We start from the raw sequence: 18,026 nt of genomic DNA, 5'->3' as shown, positions 1-18,026 counted from the left end.
CCACAGGGATCATCGCTCAGCCCCATGCTCTTCAAGATCTACATGGCCCTCCTCGCCGACATCGTCAGACAGCATGGGATCAACATAGTATCTTACGCCGATGACACCCAGCTCATCCTCTCCCTCACGAAGGATCACGAAGACACCAGGCTCAGCTTCCAGGAAGGAATGAAGGACGTTGTGGCCTGAATGAAGGACAGCAGCCTGAAGCTCAACACACAGAAAACAGAGGTCCTCATCCTGGGTCCCGCGACCTCCGCCTGGGACGACACATGGGTGCCCTCCGCAGCCCTCCCACCCTGACAGATCACGCTCGAAACCTCGGCTCCTCCCTCACCATGACCTGCCAGATCAAAACCGTCGCCTCCACCAGCTTCAACTGCTTCCGCATACTCCGAAAGACCTTCAAATGGATCCTCCCCGAACACAGAAAAACCGTCACCCAGGCACTCATAACTTGCAGACTGGACTACGGAAACGCCCTCTACGCCGGTATCAACAGGACCCTTCTACACAAGCTCCCTCGGCACGAACACATGATTCAACACCTGTGAGACCTACACTGGCTCCCTGTCGAGAAGAGAATAACCTTCAAGCTTCTCACTCACACCTACAAATCCCTCCACAACATCAGACCCAAATACCTCAACGAGAGAGTCTGCTTCCATGCACTCAAAAGAAACCTCCGATCCGCCGACCTCACCCTAGCAGAGACCCCCAGCATCCGCAGAGCAGGAGGAAGTGCCTTCTCCTACATCGCAGCCAAGACCTGGAACAAGCTCCCAGTCAGCATCAGACGCTCCCCAAACCTGCACGCCTTCAGGAAGAACCTCAAGACCTTGCTCTTCGACTGAGCTGGAGCTGCCCACCCCTCCGTCCCATCCCCCAGCGCATTGAGACCCTCATGGGTGAGTAGTGCGCTCTATAAACCCCCTGATTGATTGATTGATTGAATTTATCATTTGTATTTTTATATACGATTTACAATTTACTTTCAAAAATGTTTTGGCATCCTGGTGGATCTCAACGAATATGATAATAGTTATGAACCACGCAGAAGATCCCTGATGGAGAACCAGTATTGGGGCACTCCTGATATCTAGGAAGGACTATGCTTTAGTCTCATATTTGGATAGAGGTCATTCAATCAGGCAGGGAAATGCATAACACAAGTTAACTGGGAGTAATCTGGGCAGTTACATAACTGCGGAAAACAACCTTTTTGGCACCCTTAATTCACTCACCCTTAGTTCATTTAGCAATTGATCTCGACTTGTTTTCATCTCATTTAGCTCTTTTTCATCCCAAAGCCTAGCTTTGAAACGTAAATCGCTTGACCCTCCAGATATTACTCCCGATTTTGAAAACAGTGTTCCATCAAGAGCCACAGTCTGCAAAACACAAAACAGAAATGTATTTATATGCCTACATAGGAACAGGGGTTACTTAGTTCAAATTATATTACATAAATGTTTTTGAAAACAGAGACTGGGGGATTGTAGCACAAAGGGACAATAGGAAAACATTTACATATCGTCTAAAGCAAACATAATATAAACTATTTCAAATATTTCAGTCTCTGGTCTCCTAATTGGCCCATTTCTCAAATACCACCTAAATTAACCTTTGTTTCGCAAATACTTTAGTGTAAAGATGCTCCACACGATCTTTAGATGATTTGATGAAGAAGTTTATTACAGAGACACAAAGTAGAGTTCTATCAAGGGGTGGCAGTATGAACACTCCTATCTCATACAGTTCCAGATGTGACAGTATTCCATACTCAAGCAGATACCTATTGCAATGAGATCACCACAACTCCCCCCTTTCAGATACAGTTACAATACAAAAATGCCTAAACAAGAAATACCTAGAAAGAAGGGCAAAAAGAAGAGAACGAGACAGAGAAAGAAAAAAAAAACAATCAAGAAGAAAATACTAAAGCTAACAATTCAGATCTAAAGATTAATAAAGGAAACAAAGGAAACAGCATCTCTAATGATTAACATATGTGACCTAATCATGTACTGGCACATGCATCAACATAGGGTTTTGCGATTCCTTAATTGCGATTATTAAGGAATCGCAATTAAGGAATAGCAAAACCCTATGCATGTAGGAATCGCTAAAGAAATAGCAATTCCCACAAATTCCTTAATTGAGACTCGCAAATTGCGAGTCGCAATTAAGGAATGTCTTCCCATTCATTCCTATGGGCCTCCAGGCCCATAGGAATGAATTGGAGATTGCGGGAGCAATTTGCGAGTACCAGTAGGTACTCGCAAATTGCTCCCGCAATTTCTATGGTGCAAGGGTGTCAAAATGACACCCTATTGCACCCATGTATGTGACCTCTGCACAAATGTTACATACACACATGCTCTAAGGGCATGTGTGTGTGCAATATGAAACTTAGAAAAAAGCAAAAAATTGCTTTTTTCTAAGTTTTAGCAAATTACCATGAAGTCCAGCTTCATGGTAATTTGCTCCCGCTAATAGCGAAATCGCTATTTTTTACACTTTAATGCATTGCATTTAAGGAATCTCAATTTGAGATTCCTTAAATGCAATCGCAATTTAAGGAATCGCTATTTTGAGATTCCTTAAATTGCGATTTTTGCATTTGGGATGATGCATCCCAAATGCAAAAATACCGGTCGCAAAGGGGCAGATTCTGAGAATCTGCCCGTTTGCGACCGGTTTTGTGGTTGATGCATGTGCCTGGTAGTTTTTTAGGTGTAAAACAAACGTGTGCATTTTCTGTTTGCCACCATATTGCCAATGTTGTGACCTTCTCTAGAACCATATCTGGTTGAACCCTTAAAATGTAAGCTGTGATCCAACGCTACTCGAGAAGTGCTCCACCAACCTCCATTAGTTTATTTTACAGCATTCTTGCAAATTTCACATATTTCTTGTGATCCATGAAATTTGGATAAACCTTTTCTTACCAACACTGGATTTTTAATTCGCACCCAATCCCCAATTATCAATCTGGTATATACAGTAGAACCTTTAGATACAGTTATCTTTATGTGGAAATCATTGGATTTTCTGTTTGCTGTTTCCCACACCTCCTTCAGATTACATCCATCCTGAAACATTTTGGCCATCAGAAATGGGCACAGTTCCATAAAAGCTTTCCTCCCGCTCATGAGGTCAAAGAGACACTTAGAAGTGGCTGCATGAGGTGTAGTACGATATGACCACACCAGATCTCTCACAGCTTGAAGCACCAATGTAGCACTCCTATGAGCTCCCTGAACACATTGCACAACTACTTTCTTAAAGTGCTCTACCTTTACATTACTTTGTGCATGGTACAATGGAGTTCTAATGGGTTTGATACAACATGTATGCAGAAATTGATTTATTTCTTCTGAAATAAATTGGACACCATAATCAGTAAGAATTTCCTACGGGAAACCTTAATTTTGGTTGTAGGAAACGTAATAGGTTCTACTTCAACCCACCTGGACTAGTGATCAACAATAACTAGAAAATACCTCAGGTTCTGCTGTAATATATGAAAAGGTCCTAGAAAATCAATCCCAACTTATTCAACTACTTCAGTTATCAACGTTTTGTCACTGAAATTGCATCTTGTACAACCTCTCACAAAATCATCAATATCTGTACCCATTTTTGGTCACCAAAAATCATTTCTTTTCCTTTTGGTTGTAGTAGAACCCAAATGACCAGAATGCGCATACTTACTATTCTTTGCCTCATACTATCTGGAGGAACTAACATATTTCCTCATTCAACGTTTCCACCTTCAATAGATTCTTCATCTGAAACTTTCCAGGACACTTGTAGCTCTGGTGACAATTTTCTTTTTTTGGGCCCACCTTTCTTAATCAGGGACATCACATCTTTAAGTGAGGAATCATCATTCACCCATTCCTCTTCATCCATGGGTACATTGCTGTCAGTGATAGAAGCTGCAAAGCATTCTTCAATTTCTACTTCCCAATCTTGCTCTTCATCATCAACGATTGGTAGTCTGGACAAGCATGTCACACCACATCAAAGAGGTAGGGTAAGTCAACTGTCGTTTCAGTTTGTTGAATGTTATACACCAGGGGAGCACACTGCGCTTGTAAAAACTGCCCTCACCCACAATAAATTGTGGCATGCTTCATCATAGGGCAGCTACTAACGTCTCTGCGCAAACCAACGCTAGAGATGGAGCAATAGGGAGGGGTAAATAATACAACAATGATAGAGACACACAAGAATAAGAAAGGATCCTGAAAAAATGTGCAGAAACTTATAATGTTAAAACTAACTAAGGGATATCTGTATAATAATTTTATTCATAGATTCCCTAGTCAGGACTAAAAACGATATACGGATGGTGGTGGTGTGAGTTAATTATGTACTCACCACCCCCCCGTCTGCATAGAGGTCAACATGTTTCAGCCGGTTCTAGCATCTTTATCCGGCCATCATCAGGACTACAAGGATCCCTATGCTCTTATCCTAATTCCCCCTTAAAAACTCCTCAATTAGGGTTCTTACTCCACTGGAGAATCGTTTTAGTTGGTAACTTTACTCTTCAACTGTGGAAAAAAGAAGAGAAACAAGAAGATGACATAAACTACACTCCACTGTCAAACTTTACCAACATCACATAAATCCACTAATATAACAGTGTGCTCTCCCCAGAAGATATACGTTCACAAACAACCCAATGGGTGCAACTTAAATGTTCCAAACACTGAAGGGTATCATTACCCCCCCAGAGGAACAGAGCACCACTGGCTCTCGTCCTGACGTGTCTCACATAATTCATGTGAACCCCACACCAGATCCCAATTGCATATTGTGCAAGACGCAAACACCACGTGCAAAGAACCGTGCAAACCTCCACTCTCAGCCAGGCCATGGATATTTCTGCAACTGACTGTTTCCCATTCACATATATAATTTCATTTTCTATCATCCCATGTGCTGTTTAAAAAAAAGTAGGTTCCAAATATCCTCTTACCGAGTTTATTAGGTCAGACACTTAAACAGGCAGAGGAGAAGAGGGCGACCCCCTGTAGTCACACACTGTAGGGACAAATGTTGAAACGTGATAATAATCATGCTGTTCATCCCATCACACCTAAATCTCCAGTAAAATCGGAGCGTTGCCACACATTGCCAATCTATGCATAATCTATCTTTGTTATTATGTCCATGTATTCTCAAATGAACTCAGGTATACCTCGGTATTATATACCCCTTTATTCAAAGACCCTGGAGGCTCGTATGGTGGTAAATGGTCAAAAACATTTTGACATTCAATCTCCAAATAATAATACATTAAGCTTTTCTTTCTTTCAGGTCTAACACTCTGTTCATCAATTGCACCTAAATACCCCTTGAAAGCTCTCAACCATAACTTCCATTCCAGTGGTAGATCCCCAGGTTCTTGGAGAAATGCACGGGGAGTGACATTTTGCATATTTGTATAAATAGTACAATGTTACTGATAATGAATTATAGGTACCTGCAAAGGAATTATGGTTAGCACAAAAAAAGTATTATTACCTGAGACAAGAAGGAAAAAAAAACACTAAATTTTGTTAAATTTCATGTGTGCGAGAAAAATAAAGACGAGAAAGAAAGAAGAAAAAATACATGTTATTAGTTCTATATAAAATACCATTCAACAGTATTGTTGAATTCGATCCAAGGTACTCGTCCCCTGTTTATTTCAATGAAATTATCCACAGTGGTCCAATAGGAACAATGGAGGGATGATGCAAGTGTACTGGAAAATGTGCTTTCCAAACCAAGTTGCTAATTCGCTAGTCAAAGTCAGCTGATAAGAACCAACAGAAGTGAATGTTTTACTGTTGACTTCTTGGTAGTGTTGCGTGCTACTGTAGCATAATACGTTGAAAAGATGACTTGAAACACAACTCATGAACACCGCTGCATGCCGGAATCACGATGTGGCTTCGTGCTGAAACACACGCTTTGCTTGAACATCGCTGGACATTGGATTCAGCTTTGTGCCTGCGCTGTCCTCCACCGCCCTCTACAAGTGCACTTGATGGTGGAAAACACTGAGGTAAGAAGTAAAGTGCTTCGGCTGCACTGGCTCGGCTGTTGGGATCGGTTAGCGGCGAGGCGAAAGATGGTCGCATTTGCTCCGGCCCATTTTAGTATCTCGCAATTATCTACTAGAACCCACTCTGGTCGTATGGAACTTTTTACTTGCCCAATAGCGTGGAGGGAAAAACACAATTATCAAAATTACTGTCCACAATTTGCCATAATCAAGGACTCGAGACTTAATCTCTTGGCTCTCTGGTTTTTATTATCAGCATAAAGATTTGAAGGTACAAAGTCCTCAATACGAGGCACAACAAGTACATAGGCACTAACACAAATGCTACCCTACGAAGAATCCGCATACGGCTAAAAATAACTAAAAGCACAATCTCTAAAAGCATGAGGTAGAAAACCACCAAGCAAATGTCGATACTAGGGACACTGAACCATACCATCTCTGTCCCTACTCTGCACTAGATGACATCCCTACTTAGCAATCCCTTGAGACCCTCGTCGAGTAAAAGGTGTCAGAGTGAAACTTCCTGAGAAGTCATCACTTAGAGAGCTTGTTCTAAGTTGCCCCCTCTATCCCTTCGCCTAGCCTTCCTCTGCCCTGGGCTGCTCTGATCTGCCTCCACCCTCGGGGCGCTTTCCCTAATACAGAACCCCAAATCCCAGAACACGCCCTTTGCGCCTCCTCTTCTGCGGGGTCGTCTTTCAGTAAATTTCCACAGAGCGCTGTCCAGTTCCATCGTCCATCGCTTGGCCTTGAGTCCCAGACGCCATCTGCACTAGGAGTTACGATTGGCACATTCCAATGCACTCCCATGTCTGGCTTTTACTACATAAGTCAATTTGTGAACAAAGAGCTTCTCTACTAACGAGCAACTGTCCTTGCACCTGGGGTGAGATCATGCAAGGCAGATATACTTCACATCTTTTAACTTGCAATTTACTACAGCCTAAAACCTCTACTGGAATAAATCCTTTTTGGCCTATTGCCCTTGGCTAACATAAGAAAATACCAGGCCTTTCGCCTCAACGATATATGCGAATTCTGGCCACTACTTCGGTTACACAAGCAGGTTTAAATCACAGTATTGACATTTACGTCTTTCTTTCATGTGTGGTCAAACTAAACAGTCTACAGACACGAATTCTTAATCTACACGTTTTAACATCACATTGTTCAAAAGGACTAAGCTCTATGCATTGCTTCAATATATACATAAGATGCTTGTACATAGCTAACACTTCTATTGAAATCGACATAGGTTATACAGTTCTTAATACATTGCACACAAAATACCTGAGTACACATTTGATTATATGCGGGTGCCGACTAACAATGAATATAACGCACCCCTACGATTTTCAACCTTCTAAGCGCTACATCAGTTCCCCCCTTTGATGACATCTGTCATCACACCATTACAATCCCCTCTTTCTGAACTGATTTAAACCGTACTAGTCATGGCTTTGCCATGTCGAACTCCCTCCATTCTCTTAAGACTCTCGTATTGCTGCTCCTGAAACTTCGCCATTCTTTTCTCATTTGCTCTAAGAGCTCTTTCAACCTTGCCTCCTTGATACCACTTCCATGCTTTCACGCATCCCCACAAACAAATCACGCAAACTACAACAATGATAATTGGCTTCAGCACTGATCCAAGAAATCCTCTTCCCAAATTCGCAAACCATGTTCCCACTCTTCCAAATCCTTGCCCAATCTTCTCCCACACATTCTCCTCCGTCAAATCCATAATCTCCTTGTGAATAGTCGTGATGTTATCTATGTACTTCCCTATCTCCTTCGTGTTGTCTGGAATATATGTGCAGCATTCCTGAACCTTCAATAATTTGCAGACCCCGCCTTCTTTGGCTAATAACACGTCTAAAGCAAGGCGATTCTGCATAACCATATTCCGTATCGACAACATCTCTCCAGCCACCAACAACAAGGACCTCGCCGTATTCATAGACAACTCATCAACTACAGTCGCCAACCTCCTGATCTTCACATCATTCAACACCACACCCATACTAGGTATCATTGCTCCGTATATGTCCCCAATCACTGCACCTGCATTTGTAGCCCTACGTCTTCTAGACTGTCGCTTCGTCTCTAACAACTCCAAGTCCTCTGTGTGATAAATCTTCGGGAATATGATAGCCAAATAGCATATGCCATACCAATTTGCGGGCAGTCTGACATACGCATTCTTTCTACATACATAATACACTGTCGGAATTACTTGTACCACCCCTTGCATAAAGTTCTTAACAGAGGCTTCCAAAGTGAAGGTCTGAGAACAGGTGCTATGTCCCACTGCGACCTTATCCGTATCGGATTGTGGCCGTCCAATACACAAATTCCCTCTCTGTACCTCATCTAACGCTATTGGTCCATAACTTCCCTTAGACTTATGAGCTCTCTCCTCCTCAGTCCAATCTACTGGGCTATCTCCGGTGTCTCGTGTCTGGGTCAATTTCCTATACCTGTCTTCTACTTGATCAATGAATTTCTTCTCCGTCTCAGACAACGCACATGTCAGGTTATTCCTGTGAGCATGCGCCGTATCCAACTTCACAGTCGGTCTAAAATACTTCAGGAGCCTGTCCTCTTTCTTATAATAATCATACTTATTCAGATGTTTAATTGCTGGGACTTCAGGAAGTACTGTGTCAAAATTTGAAAAGAAATACTCGAACTGTCTCCTGTCATAAAATAGACTGAGCAATAAACTACAAGAAATCCCATATGTCAATGGGAGATGATGGTACTTGATACCCTCATCCACTGAAGCAGGCAACTGCATGCACACATAACAATCCTTCACATCCATCGCATCAACATACTCGTACAGCAACTTTGCATAAGCATTAAGCTTAAAATCACCCCTCGACAAATCCATGTGGAGTCTGCGATCATCCCTCAACTTCGATATTTCCTGTTCTCTGATACTGACACCTCTCTGCCCTGGGGTATTAGGTGTGGGTGCTCCCTGAACCTTCCCCTCTTGCCTGTGAGCCACCATGTATGAACTTATCACTACTGCAAATATGGTGACCAGCACAACTCCTATCAATGTGCCTATTATCAATTTAGCCCTACGATGTGGGTTTGCAGGATCTGCCATCTTCGGAATATGCTCAATGTCCAATACAGTCTCTGAAAGGGTAAGTCTCTTTCTCATTAATGTCTCTTTCGTGAACTTAGGCAACCCTCCCTAACTTTTCTTCGTTCTATAACGGAAAAATCCCTAATTTCGTTCTTCTTCCGCTCGGGTCTAGGTTATCTTCTTTTCTGCTTGCAACCTTCTCAAATCAATCTAACATAAGCGCTGGTCCCAACAGCTCCAGGACTCCCTGCAATATTTCGAGCTTAAGAATGATCAGTTCTTGTGGGTCTGGCACAGTCGTGAACGTCGGGAACTCCAAATTGTCCAAGATCATACCTCGAATGACACTCAAGAATGGCGGACTCGGAATATGAATCGTCGATATTCCTTCGATCTCCAATCCCGGAACTTTCAGCAACACTTCCACTCTCTGGAGCGGGACACTGTTGACCAATGTCATCGACCTCAATCTTCCCGTGCTCGGTAACCCGGGCATCAGTCACTGGGTATGCCCACTCTGGTGAGGCGTACTTCCGACTTGGCACTCTTGTTCTCTTTGATCTTCTCACACCTTGAGGATTCTCCTCGTCGCCTGATTCTTCTTCTGGTTCCTCCGAAACTGGTGCAAGATCTGTGTCCGGTACCGACCTTAGGTTTACCCGATTTTGTCTTGCGGGCCAAACCCTTTCTGCTTCGGTGGCACCTCCGGTCTTCCCTTCGATACCCTGTGCACTGATCTCCTCCTCTTCGGCAGAACTCGATTCTGTACTACCCACTGCACCTCTTGCTCCTTCGCCTGTTTCTGGGTCAGTACTTCTTTCACGTCCTCCCCCAACTCGATTCAGTGCACCATCAGCCGCTTCAGCAACCCTTACAGCTTGACTGGCCCTCTCAGATGGTTCTATCGGCTCAGCTGGACTTTCGTTCTCGAGAGGGGCTGTATCTTCTAAGGGTGCTGGGACTCGGCGGGTATGGGAAGCATGCACCCAGTTCGGTAAACCTCCACACTTGACGGCTGTGTTCGTGACAAGGATCACCTGAAAGGGGCCGCGCCACCTAGCATCCAAACAACTCTTCCTCACGTGCTTGCGGACTAGGACCCAATCGCCTGGGTCCAAGTCGTGGCACCGGTCACTCGCAGCTGGAACCGTTGCTGTCTGCACCTGCTGAGACACAGAACGGACCACGTCAGCAAGGCCTTTACAATAGTCCAGGATCATATCATCAGTGATATTTATCAAAGCAGTAGCAGGTATGGCAGGCAAACGCATCGCTCTTCCCATGAGGATTTCATGGGGTGACAACCCAGTCCTTCTATCTGGCACACTTCGAAGGCTCATAAGGACCAAGGGTAAGGCGTCAGGCCATTTCAAAGACGTAGACGAACACACTTTCGCCATTCGAGCCTTCAGAGTTCCATTCACCTGCTCCACTATCCCTGAAGCTTCCGGTCTATAGCTACAGTGTAACTTCTGATCTATATTCAAAGCTGCACAAAGCAACTTCATGACTTCGCTGTGGAAATGAGTTCCTCTGTCCGATTCAAAGGACGTCGGGAACCCGTACCTTGGAATGAGTTCCCTCAATAATAGTTTTGCTACTGTGAGTGTGTCACATCTGCGTGTAGGGTATGCCTCCACCCACCTGGAAAAGACACATACTATCACTAATATGTACCTCAACCCATTACACTTCGGCATTTCAACAAAATCGAGCTGCATCCTATTGAAAGGTCCACCTGACCTCCCTATGTGACTCAACGTCACAGCAGTTCTCTTCCCTACATTCATCTGTTGACAGGTGACACACCTCTGACACACGGTTTCAGCCACTGCCCGAAACTTCGGGTTATACCAAGTCTGACGAAACACTCTCATCATTGCATCCCTACCAAGATGTACAGCACCATGTATCAACCTCGTCATGGGATTCAACAAACTTTCCGGCAACACTGCTCGTCCATCATTCGAAACCCATATATCCACATCTCCCTTCTCACATCCGGCTCGTATCCAGCTGTCTCGTTCCTGATCCGAGACCCCTTCCTGAAGCTGTTTCAGTTCCTCCCATGAGTCTGCCATTGCTAACATCTGACCATACGCCACTTCCTCCCCAGTTTCCTCAATGTGGGTCTCCGTGAAATTGCATCCCTGCTCTGCACAAAATCGGGCTACCTCATCAGCATAGTTGTTACCCAATGAAACAAAATCATTTCCCTTTGTGTGTGCAGCACATTTAACAACAGCAATTTCATCAGGACCTTGCAATGCTTTTAGCAATTTCCGTACATGATCACCATTTCTTATGGGAGAACCTGAAGACGTCATGAACCCTCTCTGGGACCATAGCTGTCCGAAGTCATGAACCACACCAAACCCATACTGGCTGTCCTTGTAAATAGTTACACGGATCTTTTCCGCTGCCAAACAGGCACGAGTCAGAGCAATGAGCTCAGCCACCTGCGCGGAGTGTACTCCTTCTAAACAAGCGGCTTCAACCACCCCCGTGATGGTACATACAGCAAACGCTGCTCTCAGTCGACCAACACCGTCTCTTAAACATGAAACGTCCACAAAGAAAATCTCATCTGACACTGGGAGCGGTTCATCAACAATGTCTGGTCTCGGTTTGGTGCATAGTTCAGTCACATCGAGACAATCATGGTCCTCACAATCTTCCTTATCATCTATATTTGGAATAGGTAACAATGTGGCAGGATTTAAAACAGCACACCTCTTCAATATCACATTATCAGCTGCAAGGATAACTTGCTCATAACGAGTCAGCCTATTATTCGTGAGGTGCTGTGTTTTAGTCCTAGTCATCAACAATTCAACAGAATGTGGCACATGTACAGTAAGAGGATGACCCATCACAATGCTCTCACATCTCTCGATGCTGACACCTGTTGCCGCAACGGATCTGAGACATCCGGGCAACGCAGAAGCTACTGGATCTAAAGTAGCTGAGAAATAGGCAACTGGTCTACGGACACCTCCATGATTCTGAGTTAACACTGCTAATGCGCAACCTTCTCTTTCGCAGAAGAACAATGCAAATGCCTTGTTGTAATCCGGCATTCCCAATGCAGGAGCGCTACATAAGGCTTCTCTCAGCCTCAGAAATGATTTCAAGCAGTCGTCGTCCCATGGTACCGGATCACTTACATCCTTTCGCGTCAGCCGCTGTAAAGGCTTCGCTTCAAAGGAAAAGTTTGGGATCCACTGGCGGCAATAGCCCACCATTCCCAAAAACATTCTAACTTCCCTCTGCGTCGAGGGAACCGGCATTCTCAAAATCGCATCAATGCGATCTGGAGACACCTTCCTTTTACCCTTCTCAATTCTGTGCCCCAAATACTGCACCTCAGGTAAACAGTATTGCAACTTGCTTGGAGACACCTTGTGACCATTCTCTCCCAGGAAATTCAGCAACGCAATTGTATCAGTCCTGCAAGCGTCTTCTGTTTCTGACGCAACAAGCAGGTCGTCAATGTATTGCACCAAAACGGAGTTTTGTGGCAACACAAGACTCTCTAGGTTTTTCTTCAAGAGTTGATTGAAAATCGATGGGCTCTCCGTATACCCCTATGGGATACGACACCACGTTAATACACGATTTTCTAGTCTAAATGCAAAAAGAAATCTGCTCTCTTCATGTAGGGGAATCGAAAAGAATGCCTGACACAAATCAATCACTGTGAACCATCCAGCTTCACATGGGATCTGAAACAGTATCACAGATGGATTCGGTACCACTGGACAACATGGAACAACTATGTCGTTTATTTTTCGCAGGTCCTGTACTATTCTGAACTTTCCACTTGGTTTCTGCAGTCCCATAATGGGCGAGTTACATGGACTACCCATGATCTCCACCAGTATTCCCTGTCTAATCATGGACTCGATCACAGGTTTAATCCCTGCAATCGTTTCAGGGGATAATTTGTACTGAGGTGTTCTCGGGAATTCCACGTTTGGCTTAACCTGTATCTTCACTGGTTCCACTCCCCTGACTAAGCCAATCTCCTCTCCGCTTAGGTCCCACACGTCAGACGACACTGACTCCCTCAAATCCTGTGGAAGCTCCTCCACTGTCAAAGCTGGGTACACTTCCACACACACCCGCTGATTTGCAACCTTAAAGGTCGCATCCTCATCTCTTGTCTGCACCTCTACTCCTTTCGGGGTACAGTAAATTGTGCAATTGAGCTTGCACAATAAGTCTCTCCCCAACAAACAAACAGGACTAGAATCGCACACCACGAACTGATGTCGATCCCTAAAGTTTCCTATCCTAACTGGAATCGGTTCTGTCAAAGGGCTAACTAGCCTTTTGTTCGCTACTCCAACCACTTGTATGCTTTCTCCAGAAAGGGCTACCCCCGGAACTACCGCTGATCTTATCGTTGACCTGGTAGCCCCCGTATCTACCAAAAAGGTAGTAGGGTGTCCATCGAGTTCCGCTTCCACAAAAGGTCCTCTCTGATCTACTTCTAAAATGGCTCTAAGTAGGCAATCATCATCCTGGCCTAAACTTAACTGGGCCAGCAAATCTGCATCCCTCTCCTCTCCTACTTCGAACATGGGCATCTGCAAATAAGTCCGAGCTCCCTGCTGTATGTTCTGTATTCTGGGTGGCTGGGGAACCTGCACTTGCGAGATGCCGGTCCCCCCTTGCATCATTCTCGGTACAGTCACCGTCTGTACCTGTTCCGCCCCAGGGACCTGACCCATTCCTCCCTCCATCTGCGGCTGATTATAGGGGTTCAAGGGGCACTCGCGCCTCCAGTGTCCCACCTGGTGACACTGGTGACAAGCAGTCGTCTTTTTCAAGATCGCTACATCTATGCCTGTTCTAGGGTCCACGGGCCTCGGCCTTCCCTGACCCTGCACATTCCGATTCCCTGTCTGATAATTTCCCTGTCTCCGCACCACTGGACCCCCATTCGGCGGTCCCTGAGCAGCTTGCATCTGTATGAGCAATAGGTTATCCTTCATCTTCTTGTGCTTTGACTCAATCTCATCCGTGCAGTACCTAGCGTACCGCAAGATTTCATCTACGGGCTTATTCTGCCAACAGATCAAATGCTGCTGTATCATGAGACTGACCTCGGGCTTCAAACCCAGCACGAACTTAGACACAAACTGTCCCATGTCCTTCGTCTCCAGCTCGTCTAGGCCACTGTACTGCTTAAAAGCTTTCAAAAGTCTCTCATAAAACTCATGTACTGTCTCCTTTGGCTCCTGCACCGTCCTGTCTATTTTCACCCAATCAATATCTTGGGGTGAAACCTTCGATTTCAACCAGGTAATTACTTTCTCATACAGCCTCATCACTACTGGCGACGGACCATTTGTAATCAGGTTCCTATCAGGCTCATAGTCCGGCCAATCAACAGCAATTTTACATGCGTTCCACAGATCTCCTGGAACCACAATATCGAATAAGGTATTAGGTCTATCCACAACACCTTCGAAATTTTGACAAAACGCTCAACTTGCTTGTACCACTCTGCAGGCTTCTCCCTGAGCCTGGGAAAATCATTCGTAAATGATGCCAAATCCCCCCTGCTCCATGGTACATGCACATATCCTCCATTCGCCACTTCCCTAAGGGGAAAGGTCTTTGCTAGTAGCAATCCCTCTGCCGGAGTTCCTCCTTCCGCTCCCCTAGAGGTCTTTTTCTTTGACCATGGCCGCATGGCTAAAACCAGTTCTCTAGTATGTGACCTCAGTCCAACAACCCTCTTCTCCTCTAGCTCCCGCTCAGTATAATGCATCCTATGACTTCCTTGCAACACCCTAGTCTTGGATAAATCCACATCATATTCCTTCACCAATCCCCTCAATTTCTCGTGTGCCATTCGTGCTTTCCGCGTCACATCTTTCGCCACGAAAAACAGCTCATCTGGATTGTAAGATACTATCCTCTCAAGAGGTAGACTTCCATATATAATTTCATCCACCTCTGCCTTGAGCCTTACTATGTCTATCATCCCTGCCTTCAAGGCTCCTTTCAACACCTGACAACTTGCTCCACGTCCCTCATCATATTCGCATTCTGGTTCTTTCTCTCTCCTCTCTTCTGGTGTCTCTATGGGAGCAGAATGACTCTTAAAGCCATCTGGAGCTTTCCCCGCTTGGCCCATATTCCAGCTCATTTGCCTCTTTGGCGGTACCCATGACCTTAAATCTGATCTGGACTCCATCAGAGTCCTCGGTCTCTCCGATCTCTGGTCTTCCTCTCCCCTCGATGTGTCTGACACTGCTGCCAATGGTGTACTCCATTGTACAGGGCTTGGAGGTCGGGCCGTTGCCCCTTCCAACCCACTTTCCCCGCTTTCTCTCCTCGTCCTTTCTGCCACTCGTTCTGACCTCTCTCTTTCCTCTGATTCCGGACTGTATATCGACACAATCGGTCCAATGGTGACCGGTACCCTCAATGCATCCGGTAACCTCATCTCTCTTGCAATCCTCTCACTAGCCTCAGACTGACCCTGTGAACTCGCTGTTTCAAACGAAACCAACCCTTCTACTCGGGTCTCAGGTTGGATCGTTACCCTTCTAGTTTCTCCCCTCTCACCCCACCTATCATCCACTTCGTCTGGTTTATAAGGAGGTGGTCTCTCGTATAACAGTCTTTGTAATACCCCATCATCGGAGTCACTCTCCTCTTCCTGTGCCTTCACATGCCTTATCCCCGTCGAGTCTATCAGCACGGGATACAATTTCTCTTCCTCAATTGTCTGCACTATCCATCTTTTCTCCGCTGCGTCCCACTTGGCATCCTGAAATGCCCTAATCGACTTCCTCATCCTCTCCTGACTTCTTCCCTTTTCCTTATCATGCGCTGCTCTAATCCACGCATGTAATGCTTCGAACTGCGCCGGTCTTGGCAAGGGTCTTAAGGACCCCATCACCGTCTTCAGTTGGTACAGCACTGCTAGTCTAAATGAGCCATACCTCGGGAAAGCTAATTCCCCTTCACCTTGTGTAATCTTGTGCCAATTCTCAATCCAAACTATAGTATGTAACCCCACATTCTTTGCCATGTAATGTGCTGGGGTATCCTCGGGAGGGGCTTCTTCTCCCCCACGAACAACCACATGCTTATCGCCTCTACACAACTCTCGCAAAGCCCTAAGACACTTCATGATGAGCGAATTCGCTCTCGCGCTCTATTTACTTCTTGTTCTCAAATCCTCCAATAACAGCGCGACTCACACCAACCGGCCTATCACAGCGCGACACCCTCTGACGTCACCTTCCTCCGTTCGCAGCAGTTCCCTTCTCCAAACACGTTTCACGCTTACTCTCGTTCCATTCATACACTGAAATAACCGATTAAGTTACTTCCCTGGCTGTCCGTCCACAGCCTCTGACTGTTCGTCCACAGTCTCTCGACCTTGTTGACCTCGCTTGGCGCCCGTCTGCCCCCGTCCGGCCAGACAGATCGCCACTGATAGGTTACTAACACTCCGATCCGCACACAACAACCCACGACCAGCGTTAAGTTGCCATACACACACACGTTCACTCCCCCTATCTCGGTCCAGGTGATCGATGGTACCTCACGATCTCCTTTGGGTGGTCAACAAAATCTATCTCAGGTGTCTTCTACACCACAATTCCCGGGCTGCGCGCGCTCACAGCCTGATCTCACAATCACACGACATACACATCAACTCCGCAAGACATCACACAACAAATCAACACCGCAATCTACAACATCTCATTTTCATACTCACTCCTGGAACTGCTGCTTTCGGCCGTGCTGCTACTCGCCGTCGATGCTCATCTGCTGCCGTCTGCTGCTCGCCATCTGATGATTCAGCATCACTTATCGTCTTTTGGGCCTCGAGGATCACTTATCCTTATCTAATCTTCCCTCGCTATCGGAAAGAAACCATCCTCGTTTGCTACCAACTGCTCCGGCCCATTTTAGTATCTCGCAATTATCTACTAGAACCCACTCTGGTCGTATGGAACTTTTTACTTGCCCAATAGCGTGGAGGGAAAAACACAATTATCAAAATTACTGTCCACAATTTGCCATAATCAAGGACTCGAGACTTAATCTCTTGGCTCTCTGGTTTTTATTATCAGCATAAAGATTTGAAGGTACAAAGTCCTCAATACGAGGCACAACAAGTACATAGGCACTAACACAAATGCTACCCTACGAAGAATCCGCATACGGCTAAAAATAACTAAAAGCACAATCTCTAAAAGCATGAGGTAGAAAACCACCAAGCAAATGTCGATACTAGGGACACTGAACCATACCATCTCTGTCCCTACTCTGCACTAGATGACATCCCTACTTAGCAATCCCTTGAGACCCTCGTCGAGTAAAAGGTGTCAGAGTGAAACTTCCTGAGAAGTCATCACTTAGAGAGCTTGTTCTAAGTTGCCCCCTCTATCCCTTCGCCTAGCCTTCCTCTGCCCTGGGCTGCTCTGATCTGCCTCCACCCTCGGGGCGCTTTCCCTAATACAGAACCCCAAATCCCAGAACACGCCCTTTGCGCCTCCTCTTCTGCGGGGTCGTCTTTCAGTAAATTTCCACAGAGCGCTGTCCAGTTCCATCGTCCATCGCTTGGCCTGGAGTCCCAGACGCCATCCGCACTAGGAGTTACGATTGGCACATTCCAATGCACTCCCATGTCTGGCTTTTACTACATAAGTCAATTTGTGAACAAAGAGCTTCTCTACTAACGAGCAACTGTCCTTGCACCTGGGGTGAGATCATGCAAGGCAGACATACTTCACATCTTTTAACTTGCAATTTACTACAGCCTAAAACCTCTACTGGAATAAATCCTTTTTGGCCTATTGCCCTTGGCTAACATAA

General features: G+C 45.4%; 1 protein-coding gene across 1 annotated transcript in view; it reads right to left on the bottom strand.

The window, feature by feature from the left end:
• The window catches only part of SMC1B (structural maintenance of chromosomes 1B), a 2,533,210-nt gene that overhangs the window by 1,239,472 nt on the left and 1,275,712 nt on the right, over window positions 1-18,026 (bottom strand). The window contains exon 12 of the mRNA XM_085652431.1: window positions 1,245-1,391. Within this exon, the coding sequence (XP_085508557.1) occupies window positions 1,245-1,391 (147 nt within the window). The remainder of the gene's footprint in view (window positions 1-1,244; window positions 1,392-18,026) is intronic.

Source organism: Triturus cristatus, chromosome 4_1, assembly GCF_964204655.1.
Source record: "Triturus cristatus chromosome 4_1, aTriCri1.1, whole genome shotgun sequence".
NCBI lineage: Eukaryota > Metazoa > Chordata > Amphibia > Caudata > Salamandridae > Triturus > Triturus cristatus.
The sequence above is the reverse complement of the archived record's forward strand: the minus strand, read 5'-3'. Positions and strand labels throughout refer to the sequence as shown.